Below are 13,184 nucleotides of genomic sequence, written 5' to 3'. Positions count from 1 at the left end.
TTGACAAACACACATGGATCAGCTTTGCCCTGGTGAAAACCTAGAGAAAGCAACGTTTCAGTGAGTTTTGTGTTCCAACACCTAGCACTCTGCTTGAGACCATATAAGGATTTCCGCAGTTTACAGACCATTCCCTTCTGTATCTGCATCCCGTCAGGTGGAAGCATAAACAGCTCCTCGTTCAAAATCCCATACAAAAAAGCTGTATTAATGTCATGATGGGAAACATGCAGTTTCTCCTCCACAGCGATCTTGAGCATCAGCCGAATGCTCTCATATTTGACTGTGGGTGAGTAGGTCTCGTGGTAATCCTGTCCTGGTACCTGTGAAAAACCTCTGGCAACCAATCTGGCTTTGTGTCTGACAACCTTGCCATTCTGGTCTGTCTTGGCCTTGAAGACCCATTTGCTGCCAACCAGTCTCATACCTGGGACTACCGGTACCAGCTCCCAAGTTTGGTTCCTGTTCAAGGAATCAACTTCAGCCTTCATGGCATTAAGCCAAGGCTCAGCATCTTTAGAGGTTAACTCCTGAACCTCTTTGAAGCTTGAAGGTTCCCACACCTTCTCTGAGCTACTAAGAACAGCAGTTGCAGTCTTAGCAAACTCATCAGCAAATCTCTTTGGAGGTCTGCCTTTGGTCGCCCTTTCAGACCTACGTACTAGACGCAAGTCTTCTGGACTCATCTCCTCTTTCTTAGGAGAAAAATGACCAATGGTGAACAGTGGTTCTTCCAGTTCATTGTCAGACGCATCAGATGGTCTGACTGAGGCCTTTGCACTCTTGTAGTCTGCTGTGTCATCACTCTCACTGACATCAGCAGCAGCGCCGCCCACTGAACTGGAATCCGAACTCTGATCATCATCATCATCATCATCATCATCCTCAGTTTCCTCAGCTTTCTCAGCATGATCTGCTTTTTTCACATCACCTTCATCCTCCTCTCTTAAGGTGGAACGGAAATATCCTAACATCAGCTTGTTCACACTAAGCCACAGTTTGGCTTCCTGTTTCTTATGAATCCAAGTCAGTGTGTAGGAGGGGAAGCGCCATTTGGTAGGGTATTTGAAAAGGAGATCTCAGGCCCAAATAGCTTGTCTTGCAAATGAGCAAACAAGCCACAGCTTGGTTCTGTGGCTCCAGCCGCATCCCCTGTAGCTTGGTGAGTTCCAAAGCAACCCTTGGTTAAGCAAAATTGTTGGGTGTGGAAGAGGAGAGATGTGCAGTCCAGAGGCCAGAGAAGGAGCTGGGGCGGGGAGTGGTGGCCTATTAGCCACCCTTTGGCTCCCCTGAGACACTTGCCCAATCAAACCTGCTGTTACCTGGAACTGGGTGACTGGCCTCCAGCTGTGGGAGGCCTGAGGAGGCGCCATCATCCTCGGTGTCTGCCCATAAAAGCAAGCCTCATGTGAGAGACTCAAGTGCGGCCAGCGGGTTCCGGGAACCTTCTTTGTTGTGAGATTTCAGGGGTGATTTGGGAGTTTGGGCCCTCAGTGGGAGCCAGGAGGCTGTGACATGCCAGGAGGAGGAGAAATAGATATCTGTATATATTTAAGACTAATTTGTATAATGGTTTATGTGTAATTTTATAATATTTATTGTTGCTATTTTAGTTGCTTATACACCACCTAGAGGTATTTTTATATATTAAGTAGTATAGAAATAGTCTAGATAATGATCATGATGCCAAATCATAGTTAAAACATGCCACAGTTTGTAAGCCCACAACTGACCTTGGCTTCACAACCTGATTTTGTTGTCAGAAAACAACCCCTAGTTAGTCTGCTATTCTGGGTTCAAACATTCATGCAAACCTCACTTCAGCTAAACAAACCATGGCTTAGCGTTATTTGTGAACCAGGCCAGTATGAAAAGGGTTCCCTGCAAATACACAGTCTTGAATGCTTTAGCAGGTCCCCAAAGGCCAAAGCCCCATGGCTGAGTCCAGGGGGCTTGAGGAGCATTCTGAGGCAACTGGAGATGGCATTTATTGGCCTAGCTGATAAGAATAGAAGAAAACACATGAAACTTGTTTCGATCAGCTTTGGCTATTATGATGCTTGCATTCTTGTTATTCTGGGGAGAGAAAACAGCTGCTGCTAAGAACCACATGCAAATCTCCACAGGGTGTGATGCCCCATTTCATGGAGTGGAGCAAAACGACAGCTGTTTTTCCTGCAAAGCAGTAACAACAAGGAAGGGAGAACAGAGAAGAACAAAAACTAAGTCACCCTATTCTAGCACTTCTTATTTTCTACAATTTTTCAATGTTAGTTTTTGCATGTGGAGGAATTCACACAAAATCTTACTATCTGAAGCAGAAAAGCTAAGCAGCAAGCCCCCCTTCTGTTCTGCTAGTCGACATGTGCTATGATCTGCAATGAAGATTTCCTGAGCATGCCTCATTGAAATGAATGGAGCTGCACAAGAGCAATGGATTGTTTCCTTCCTCCCATCCCTGCACATCCATGTGTTATTCAGATCCTAAAAGCACAAGAAGAGCCTGGCTAGATCTGTCCAGCATCCCATTCCCAACATGCCACCCAGACGCCTCTTGCAGAAGCCCACCCCAAGCAGGAGAAGAGGGCAAATGCTCTTTCCTACCGTTGTTCCCCAGCGACTGGTATTCAGAGGCACCCAGCCACTCAGACCTTGTACTCCATTGGCCCAGCTGGCTGCAGCAGATGGAGATGGGAAGTCTCACAACATCTGGAGCACCACATCCCATTGACATGGAGGTGTCTCAGGTTACCTGCAGAGGGTGAATGGCTTGGTTCAAGGTCAGGCTTTATGACTGATCTGGGATTCCAACCAAGCATTTTATTTTAACCAATTATGCAGCACTCTTGGCTTCCTCACTGTCGAGCATCCTCCAACCTTTCTCTCCTAGCCCCCTCTCAGGCTCTGACATTGATCCGAAGGGCTGCTTCGCACATTACAGGAAGCTGCATGCAGGCTTGCATAGCATAGCTAATCTTGGTTCTCTGGGGCTTAGATTTGCATGCTGCAAGCATTTCCAAATGTTTCCAGCAGCCACATCCTTGCTTTATACACACAGCAGATGTACATCAAAAAAGGGGGCTGTAATTCTGAAGGAGGAATATGGGGAAGCACTTCTCAACATCTAAAATGTGAAGGATGGGCAGTGCAGTGCACACCCAGTGACTGCCAGAGAAGAGGTCTGCTGGATCCCAGCCCTTTCCCTTCTGTGGGGTCTTGGCATTGCCAGGGACATTCAGGTGGCCTCCCAGGATCTCTTTATGCAGTTTCCTAGGTTGTCCATTTTGCAAAATTGCCCAGCTGGAGAAGGTGTCTGTCCTTCCCATCCTTGGTCATTGAGCCACTCCAAATGAGGGCCACTTCACCCAAATGTCATTTGTGAAAAACGTCAGAAAATCATCCCAGATCTAACAGCTCAGCTGGTCCTTTCATGTCATCCAGGATCTCCACAAGTGTTTCACATCTGACCGAGATGAGATAGACGCTCAGTTGTTGAGCTGCCAAGTAATAAAAGAATCAAGTGCAGGGATGAAGCAGGGAGGGACCCAGCTCACTGAGCGAGCACATGCTTTCCATACTGAAAGCTCCAGGTTCAATCCCAGGAGTCTCCACTTAAGAAGGCACAGGTAGATTAGGTGATAGGAAAGAACCTTCTCTGCCTGGGACCATGAAGAGACACTGCCAATCAGAGTAGACAGCAGTGGACTGGATGGACAAGTATTCTGGCCGGATATAAGGCACCTGCCTAGGACCTGGGCTGGATCTACACTGATCTCCTAAACGTATTGAAAAATAATGTAGAAAACTGCTTAATAGCAGTTTCCCACTGCTTTTGGCTTGCTGGTGTGCAGCACCCTCTGGTGTCACATTTTAATAACACATTTTTAACGTTATAAATGACAAATGTAGACCTGCCCTTGGTGACCCTTAGAGTCCTTCATATCAGGACAGGTCTGATCCTTGCATCTCAGTTCAAAGCATTGGGTTTATCTGTCCAAGACCCTGGAGAAGAAGTGCTTTTTTACTTGTCCTGAATTTTTGAACATTCTACTTCCCTGGATGTCCAGGAGTGCTGGTGTGATGAGAGAGGGAGACAAGCTTTCCTGTATCCCTGTTCTCCAAGCCATGCATGATTTTATAGGCTCCTCCTCCTTAGTCTCAGTGTCGCCCTTGTAGAACTCAGCAGGGAAGAGGATCACAATGCGTTGACTCTCCCTGTCTTTGGCTCTGGCCCCCTGCTTTCCACCCCCATCAGTCACAGCGGGCACCAGCCACCACTGCCCTGGAGAGCCACTGCCAGCCAGAGCAGATAAGACTGAGCTGCATGCTCAAATAGCCAAACCTGGGATGAGCTATCTTCCTATGACACGTTGCAAGGAAGCACAGGGGGGAAATCTTCCAGGTGCGACTTTGGCATCCCATGGTCTTAAAAATAGGGGTTGGGTGGGAGGGCAGGAGAGTCTCGACTCAGAGAAAAGGGCTTCCACTTTCTTCTTCCAGTCATCACCGCTGAGACTCCAGCAACCAGTGTGTGACCCACTTATTTCTTCTGCTTTAGGTTTTGAGAAGGACACATCGTTGAGCAAGGTGGCGGAGAGGGGCAACCCTGGGGATCCCTTGGTAAGCACAAGAGCGGTTTCTGCCCTCCATTGAGCAAAGAAATGCAGTGGCTGCACCTGTAGAAGCCGTGGTTCATGCTCTTCACCTGAATGCATTGAAGCAAGGGCTCTTTCACCCTTGCCTTACTTTTGAATATATGTGGGGTTGTTTCTGCTGAAGCACGGAACAGCCACAGGTGGCATTGCTGGCTAGTGAATCCTGCTTGGGAAGGACCTCTGGTTTCTTCTTTGTTGTGTGGGTGTACATGCATGCATGATTTCTCTGATTTTGCCTTAGAGCCAAACTATGTGTGATGTTATAAAGGGCACTTGGTAGCTACACCTGCAGTTTCCAAAAAATGTAATACTAGTTGGGGGTTGGGATTTCATGGGGACTGCAGTGTGTGGAGGGGGGAGCTTCTTACAGTACTACGGGGCGAGCAGTTTTTGTTGGGATTGCGTATAGGAAGCTTCCTTATGCAAAGTCACAGCCATTGCTCCCTGGAGCTCAGTTTTGCCTCTCCAGGGTCTCGCACAGGGACAGTCCCAGTGTGACCTGGAGATGCAAGAATTGAACTAGAGAGCCTCTGTGTGCTGTGGATGTGGGCTGTAAGCTCCTGCCCCACATGTGCAGAATGTGAACATGGGTGCTATCTTCAAAGTTTGCTACGAAGGGATGTGGGAGACGAGCTGTGTCTCCAAGGGCCTTTGTTGGCAGCTCTGCTGAGAGAGCCCTTGGCTGGAATAAAGGCCTCTTGGCAGCAACATCCACCCCATACATTTAAAGTGCTGTGACACCACTTTAAACATTTGTGGCTTCCTCCACAAAGAATTCTGGGGGCTGCAGTTTGTTAAAGGTGCTGAGAGTTGTTAGAAACCCCCATTCCCCTCCCTGAGCTACTACTCCCAAAGTTCCCTATGATGAATGATTGATTGTTAAATGGTTGGTTGAATGGGGGTCTCCTAACAGCTGCAGCTCCCAGAATTCTGGAGAATTCTTCATCCTGGAGAAGAGTGACTAGTGGGGTGCCACAGGGTTCTGTCTTGGGCCCGGTCTTATTCAACATCTTTATCAACGACTTGGATGATGGACTCAAGGGCATCCTGATCAAATTTGCAGATGACACCAAACTGGGAGGGGTGGCTAACACCCCAGAGGACAGGATCACACTTCAAAACGACCTTGACAGATTAGAGAACTGGGCCAAAACAAACAAGATGGACTTTAACAGGGAGAAATGTAAAGTATTGCACTTGGGCAAAAAAAATGAGAGGCACAAATACAAGATGGGGGACACCTGGCTTGAGAGCAGTACATGTGAAAAGGATCTAGGAGTCTTGGTTGACCACAAACTTGACATGAGCCAACAGTGTGACGCGGCAGCTAAAAAAGCCAATGCAATTCTGGGCTGCATCAATAGGAGTATAGCATCTAGATCAAGGGAAGTAATAGTGCCACTGTATTCTGCTCTGGTCAGACCTCACCTGGAGTACTGTGTCCAGTTCTGGGCACCACAGTTCAAGAAGGACACTGACAAACTGGAACGTGTCCAGAGGAGGGCAACCAAAATGGTCAAAGGCCTGGAAACGATGCCTTATGAGGAACGGCTAAGGGAGCTGGGCATGTTTAGCCTGGAGAAGAGGAGGTTAAGGGGTGATATGATAGCCATGTTCAAATACAGTAGTACCCCGCAAGACGAACGCCTCGCAAGACGGAAAACCCACTAGACGAAAGGGTTTTCCGTTTTGGAGGCGCTTCGCAAGACGAAGTTCCCTATGGGCTTCCTTCGCAAGACGAAAGCCCATAGGGAAATCTCCGGGACAGCGGGGAAGCGCCTCCGCTGTCGCCCGCCAGCATTTTAAAAAGCCCCGGGACAGCGGGGAACTTCTCCGCTGTCGGGGCGATCTTAAAATGCTGGCGGGCGGGAGCGAAGCCTCCGCTGTCGCCCGCCAGCATTTTAAAAAGCCCCGGGACAGCGGGGAACTTCTCCGCTGTCGGGGCGATCTTAAAATGCTGGCGGGCGGGAGCGAAGCCTCCGCTGTCGCCCGCCAGCATTTTAAAAAGCCCCGGGACAGCGGGGGACTTCTCCGCTGTCGGGGCGATCTTAAAATGCTGGCGGGCGGGAGCGAAGCCTCCGCTGTCGCCCGCCAGCATTTTAAAAAGCCCCGGGACAGCGGGGGACTTCTCCGCTGTCGGGGCGATCTTAAAATGCTGGCGGGCGGGAGCGAAGCCTCCGCTGTCGCCCGCCAGCATTTTAAAAAGCCCCGGGACAGCGGGGGACTTCTCCGCTGTTCCGGGGCAATTTAAAAGCCCCGGACCATGCCCCGATGCCGGGCGGCGGACGGGAACGCCTCCCCCCACCGCCCGCCATCGGGACCATGCCCTGATGCCAGTGGACGGGCGGGAACGCCTCCCCCCGCCACCCGCCATCGGGACCATGCCCCGATGCCGGGGCCGGGGCCGCGAAGCCTGGGCGCGCTGATCTCAGCGCGCCCAGGCTTCGGCATGCCGGCAACTCTCCGCAAGCTGCGGCAGCGCTGCCGCTGCTTGCGGAGAGGTCCGCGAACCCTGGGCGGACATCTTTTGAAGGCAGGGGGGGAGCAAAGACTTTTGCCCCCCGCCAGCCTTCAGAAGAGGTCCTGGACCTCTTCTGAAGGCCAGCGGGGGGCAAAAGTCTTTGCTCCCCCCTGCCTGCCTTCCCGGGAGAGCGGAGAAACGCAGCACGTTTCTCCGCTGTCCCGGAGGGCTTTTGAATGCAGGCGGGGGGAGCAAAGACTTTCGCCCCCCCCCCCCAGCCTTCAGAAGAGGTCGGGGGACAGACTGTCCCCGGACCTGGTCTGAAGGCGGTTTCCCTAGGAACGCATTAATTGATTTTCAATGCATTCCTATGGGAAACCGTGCATCGCAAGACGAAAAACTCGCAAGACGAAGAGACTTGCGGAACGAATTAATTTCGTCTTGCGAGGCACCACTGTATATAAAAGGATGTCACATAGAGGAGGGAGAAAGGTTGTTTTCTGCTGCTCCAGAGAAGCGGACACGGAGCAATGGATCCAAACTACAAGAAAGAAGATTCCACCTAAACATTAGGAAGAACTTCCTGACAGTAAGAGCTGTTCGACAGTGGAATTTGCTGCCAAGGAGTGTGGTGGAGTCTCCTTCTTTGGAGGTCTTTAAGCAGAGGCTTGACAACCATATGTCAGGAGTGCTCTGATGGTGTTTCCTGCTTGGCAGGGGGTTGGACTCGATCGCCCTTGTGGTCTCTTCCAACTCTATGATTCTATGATTCTAATTTTTGGGGAGGATGTGGCTGTTTAAAGTGGCATTATGGTACTGTAAACATATAGAGGGGAGGGGGAGAGAAGAGATAGAAAAGGGCAGATTTAAAATGAACCATGCCACTTCCTTCTGGGATGGATCAGGGCTGGTTTTTACTTTGTAGCAGCCTCTCTCCAAATTTTGCAACCAAAAGGTGTGTTATTGTGTTTAAAATGAATGGTGCAAAAAGTTGCATGGACATGCTCAATTTATTAGAATCTGAGGCTGTGATGTTCAGGTTTTCTTTTGTTTTTAACCTACTTTGCAAGTAGTATAGTGGCAAGAGCAGGGATACTGACATCGTGTTTCTTTCCTTGGAGTCCTCTGTGGAGAGAACGCAAAGGAGATGTAGGCAGGTAGCAAGGGAGACGTAGACAAGGACCGCCCACCCACCACCCACTTCCATCACATTAGTTCTCGGATTCTGAAACTCAAAATAACAGTGGACAGTGGAACCTTGGTTCTCAAACGGCTTAGTTGATGAACAAATCAGAACCCGAACGCCATAAACTTGGAAGTAAGTGTTCAGGTTTGCGAACATTTTTCAGAAGCCAAACATTCAATGCGGCTGTCGGCTATTGTTTCCAAGGTGCCTGTGCCAATCAGAAGCTGCACCTTGGTTTTCGAACATTCCTGAAGTCAAGCAGACTTCTGGAAGGATTACATTTGAGAACCAAGGTACCACTGTAATCCTATACATGGTCGTCTGCCATGGCTGCTTTAGCTGAGATTCCTGCGTTGCAGGGGGTTGGACAATCTGAATTGTAGAGTTAGATACAGCCCTGTATGGTTGATGTATCAGCACCTTGGTGCTGCCCTGGCCATCTTTGCTGCTTCTTTTTCCTAAGCCCAGTTTGCCTGGCCAGAGCCCTTCCCCCTCCTTTGACATTTCCCCCTCCTCCTCAGACTTTCCACAGGATTTTAGACTTCAAAGACCCACAGATTTGCCCCCCATCATCACGTTTCAGAAACAATTGAAGACATTTTTGTTCCAACAACCTTTCCCAGATGGATGGCTAGGGATCTCTGTTATGGGTCTCAATTTTATGTTTGTGTTTTAAATTGTATTCTATTCTTGGTGTCCTTTTAAATAGTAGTAGTAGTAGTAGTAGTAGTAATAATAATAATAATAATAATAATAATAATAATAATAATAATAATAATTTATTTGTACCCCACCCATCTGGGCAGCTTCCAACAAAGATGAAAGATACACTAAAATGTCACATATTAAAAACTTCCCTGAACAGGGCTGCCTTCAGATGTCTTCTGAATGTCAGGTAGATGTTTATCGCTTTGACATCTGATGGGAGGGCGTTCCACAGGGCGGTTGTTTTTATTATATCTTTTTCCATTTCCTTGAAATATATATGTGGAAGGTGGTTTATAAATTCTGGATTGTATCCAAAGTTGCACTGAGTAACATGTTCCCATCTCCTTGGAGCTCTTGTTTGGACCACTGGAATCAGGGGGACGAGTTCAGGAAGAACTTTCCCAGTTCGAAAGGGATGGCTGGTTTTTGTCTTGACGCAGTCCTTCTTTCCACAGGGAAGTTCTGAACTATCCTCTGGGGAAAAGGCCTCTGCAACTGCACCCCATGAGACGCCAGGGAGTGCTGAAAGCCCCCTAGATGCGATTTGCCTCAGTGAATCTGATAAGATGGCAGTTCTGACTCTGATCAGAGACGAGGTAAGAGCTGCACCCTGGTGGGGGGACCCCATCAGGATGTCAACCATGTAAGGCTCGTTGGTGGTCTATGTTTCTGGAGTGTGTGTTTTGGGTATGTTAGTTTAAGTCACTTAAATAATGAAGACAGAAAACATACAAAAAATACAAAAATTTGTATTCATTTTATAACACAAATAAAAAACACGAACAGAAAAAACAAACAATACAAACAAATTCTTGTCATATCCTTATTTTTCTAAACATTGTTAAGTGGGCTTCCCCAAGTCCCACCTATCTGATTTTCATTTTACTTCATCTTTGGCAGTTTACATATAATATTCTTAAACTTCTTCCAATCTTCTTCCACTGTCTCTTCTCTCTGGTCCCGGAGTCTCCCAGTCTGTTCGGCAAGTTCCATATAGTCCATCATCTTCATCTGCCATTCTTCAATAGTTGGTAAATCTTGTTTCTTCCAGTTCTTCGCTAGTAATATTCTCGCAGCTGTTGTGGCATACAGAAAAAAAGTAAGATCCTTTTTGGGGATTTCACCCCCCACTATATCAAGTAAAAAGTTTTCTGGTTTTTTAATAAATGTGTTTTTCAACACTTTTTTCAATTCATTATAAATCCTTTCCCAGAAGCCTTTTACCCTGGGGCACGTCCACCACATGTGGTAAAAGATTCCTTCTTTTTCTTTACATTTCCAGCATTTATTATCATGAGTATGATACATTTTTGCTAACTTCACTGGTGTTAAATACCATCTGTACATCATTTTCATCAGATTTTCTCTTAATACATTACAAACTGTAAATTGGATTCCTTTTTTCCACAATTTCTCCCAGTTCACCATCATAATATTGTGCCCCACATCCCTAGCCCATTCAATCATTACAGATTTCACTTGTTCATCTTTCATATGCCATTCCAGCAATAAATTATACATCTTAGATAGGTTTTTTTTATTTTTGTGTCTAGTAATTCCGTTTCCAGTTTGGATTTCTTTGTTTGAAAACCGATTTTCTTATCCATTTTCAACACTTCATTCATCTGGATGTACTGGAACCAATCATCTAATTTATATTTCAACTGATCATAAGATTTTAATCTAAATTGGTCCCCTACTTCCATCAAAATATCATTATACTTGAACCACATATCTTTCATATTCAACCTTTTATGGATCTTAGATTCCAATGGTGATATCCACCTGGGTGTTTTCCTTTCTAACAGATCCCTGTATCTTACCCAAACATTGTAGGAAGATTTTCTAATTCTATGATTTTTAAATCCTTTGTGAGCTTTTATCTTATCATACCATAAATATGCATGCCAACCAAATACATTATCAAAACCTTCCAAATCTAGAACATCTGTATCTTCCAACAAAAACCATTCTTTCAACCAACAAAAGGCTGCAGCTTCAAAATAGATCCTTAAATCTGGCAGGGAGAAGCCCCCTCTCTCTTTCACATCTGTTAATAATTTAAACTTAATTCTGGGTTACCCCTCCTGCCAGATAAATTTAGATAATGCCTTTTGCCATTCCTTAAAATAATTCAACTTATCAATGATAGGAAGTACTTGGAACAAAAATAACACCTTAGGCAATACATTCATCTTTATCACAGAAATTCAGCCCAACAAAGATAGTTTCAACCTTGTCCAGATATCCAAATCTCTTTTGATATCTTTCCATAACTTTTCATAGTTGTCTTTATACAAATTCAAATTTTTTGCAATCATATTTACACCCAGATACTTCACCTTTTTCGCAAATTTCAGCCCTGTGGTTTCCTCTAAATTAAGTTTTTCATGTATCGTTATTTTTTCCCCTCTAAAACTTTGGTTTTATTCTTATTCAATTTGAAACCTGCAACTTGTCTGAACTCTTGAATTACAGTATTTTCTGTGCTTTGATTGCACTGATCTCAGGGTCCTGTAAAGTCAATACCAAATCATCAGCAAAGGCTTTTAACTTATATTGTTTAGTTCCCACTACTATGCCTTTAACTTCCTCATCCTTCCTCATCATGTTCAACAGCACCTCTAGGACAGAAATAAAAAGCAGGGGGGAAGTGGGCACCCTTGTCTGGTTCCCTTTTCAATCCTAATTTCTTCTGAGACCACATTGTTAATTATAATTTTTGCTTTCTGCTCAAAGTAAATTGCATTAATACCATTTTAAAAGTTTTGACCGACCCCCATATTACATAAGTTCTGCTTCATAAAGCTCCAAGAAACATTATCAAAGGCTTTCATTTTTACCTCTAATCTTTCCAACACATCCACTATGTTCCTAATATTATCTTTCATATGCCTCTCAGGTAGGAAGCCTGATTGATTTTTATGTATGTGCTTATTCAAAACCTTCTTCAATCTTGTAGCCAAAATATTTGCAAATATTTTATAATCCACATTCAACAAAGAAATTGGTCAGTAATTCTTTACTTGAGCTCTATCTATATCCGGTTTGGGTATCAGAGTGATGAAGGCCTCTTTCCAGGACTCGGGTGCTTTGTCCCCCTGTAATATTTTGTTACAAACATCCATCAAAGGTTGTATCAACCAATCCTTAAATATTTTATAATACTTGGATGTTAAATCATCAAGTCCCGGTGCTTTGCCTATTTTCATTTGGGCAATTGCCCCTTCAACATCTTGTCTTGTAATCCATTCATTTATTATGCTCTTTTTGTCCCCTGGAATTTTCTGCAATCCATTTTTGTCCAGAAGCTGTTTCGTTTTTTTCCTTTTTGTAAAGTTGCTTGTAGTACTTCTGAAAACATTTTCTAATCTCTGCTGGGTTCTCAATATTCTTACCATCCTCCATAATATTAATTATTGTACTCTCCTTCTGTCTCTTTTTCAGTTGCCAAGCCAGTAATTTTCCACATTTATTTGCCAATTCAAAAGTCTTTTGTTTCATCAATTTAATTTTCCATTCAATTTCTTGGTTGACTATTTGTGAAGGCTAAGATTGTAATGCTTTAATTTCCTTTTGAATCTGTTGATTTTTTGGGTTACATCTCAGTTTTTTCTCTTTCTCCTTTAATTGAGACAGAATTTTTTTCCTTTTGCTCATTCTGTGCTTTCTTCCTGATAGAATTCTGTTGAATAAAAAAACCTCGCATTACCACTTTACTTGCATCCCGTACAACCCTTGCTTCAATTCCAGGATTCAAATTCAACTCAAAATAGTCCTTTAGGGTCTTCTGAGCTTTATTTACAATCAAATCATTTCTCAGTAAAGCATCATTCATCCGCCATCTAAAAGAACCCTCTAGAGACAATTTTAACACAGCATTATGATCGGAACAAGTCCTTGGGCAAATTTCAGATTTAGTCACTCTTGGAGTCAAGTCTTTAGTTAACCATATATTATCTAGGCAACTGCACGATAGATTGGCATCTGAAAAAAATGTAAAATCTTTCTCCATTGGATTCTTCAATCTCCAAAGAAGGCCCAAAAGAACTTGAGTGACTATTTTGAAATAAATTTGAAAACTACAGTGGAAAAAAGAGTAATCTGGGACGCAAGTAAAGCGGTCATGAGGGGGTTTCTGATACAACAGAATGCAATTTAAAAAAGAGCTCAG

At 45.1% G+C, this 13,184-nt stretch overlaps 1 protein-coding gene across 8 annotated transcripts in view; it reads left to right on the top strand.

Annotated features, from left to right (window-relative positions):
* Positions 1–13,184, top strand: part of TACC1 (transforming acidic coiled-coil containing protein 1) — a 97,492-nt gene that overhangs the window by 71,400 nt on the left and 12,908 nt on the right. For all 8 annotated transcript variants that reach the window (XM_077919546.1, XM_077919548.1, XM_077919545.1 and 5 more), the window contains 2 exons: positions 4,559–4,620; positions 9,466–9,606. In XM_077919546.1, coding sequence (XP_077775672.1) covers positions 4,559–4,620; positions 9,466–9,606 — 203 coding nt within the window. The remainder of the gene's footprint in view (positions 1–4,558; positions 4,621–9,465; positions 9,607–13,184) is intronic.

This window comes from Podarcis muralis, chromosome 15 (genome assembly GCF_964188315.1).
Source record: "Podarcis muralis chromosome 15, rPodMur119.hap1.1, whole genome shotgun sequence".
In the NCBI taxonomy this organism is placed as follows: Eukaryota; Metazoa; Chordata; class Lepidosauria; order Squamata; family Lacertidae; genus Podarcis; species Podarcis muralis.
The sequence above is the reverse complement of the archived record's forward strand: the minus strand, read 5'-3'. Positions and strand labels throughout refer to the sequence as shown.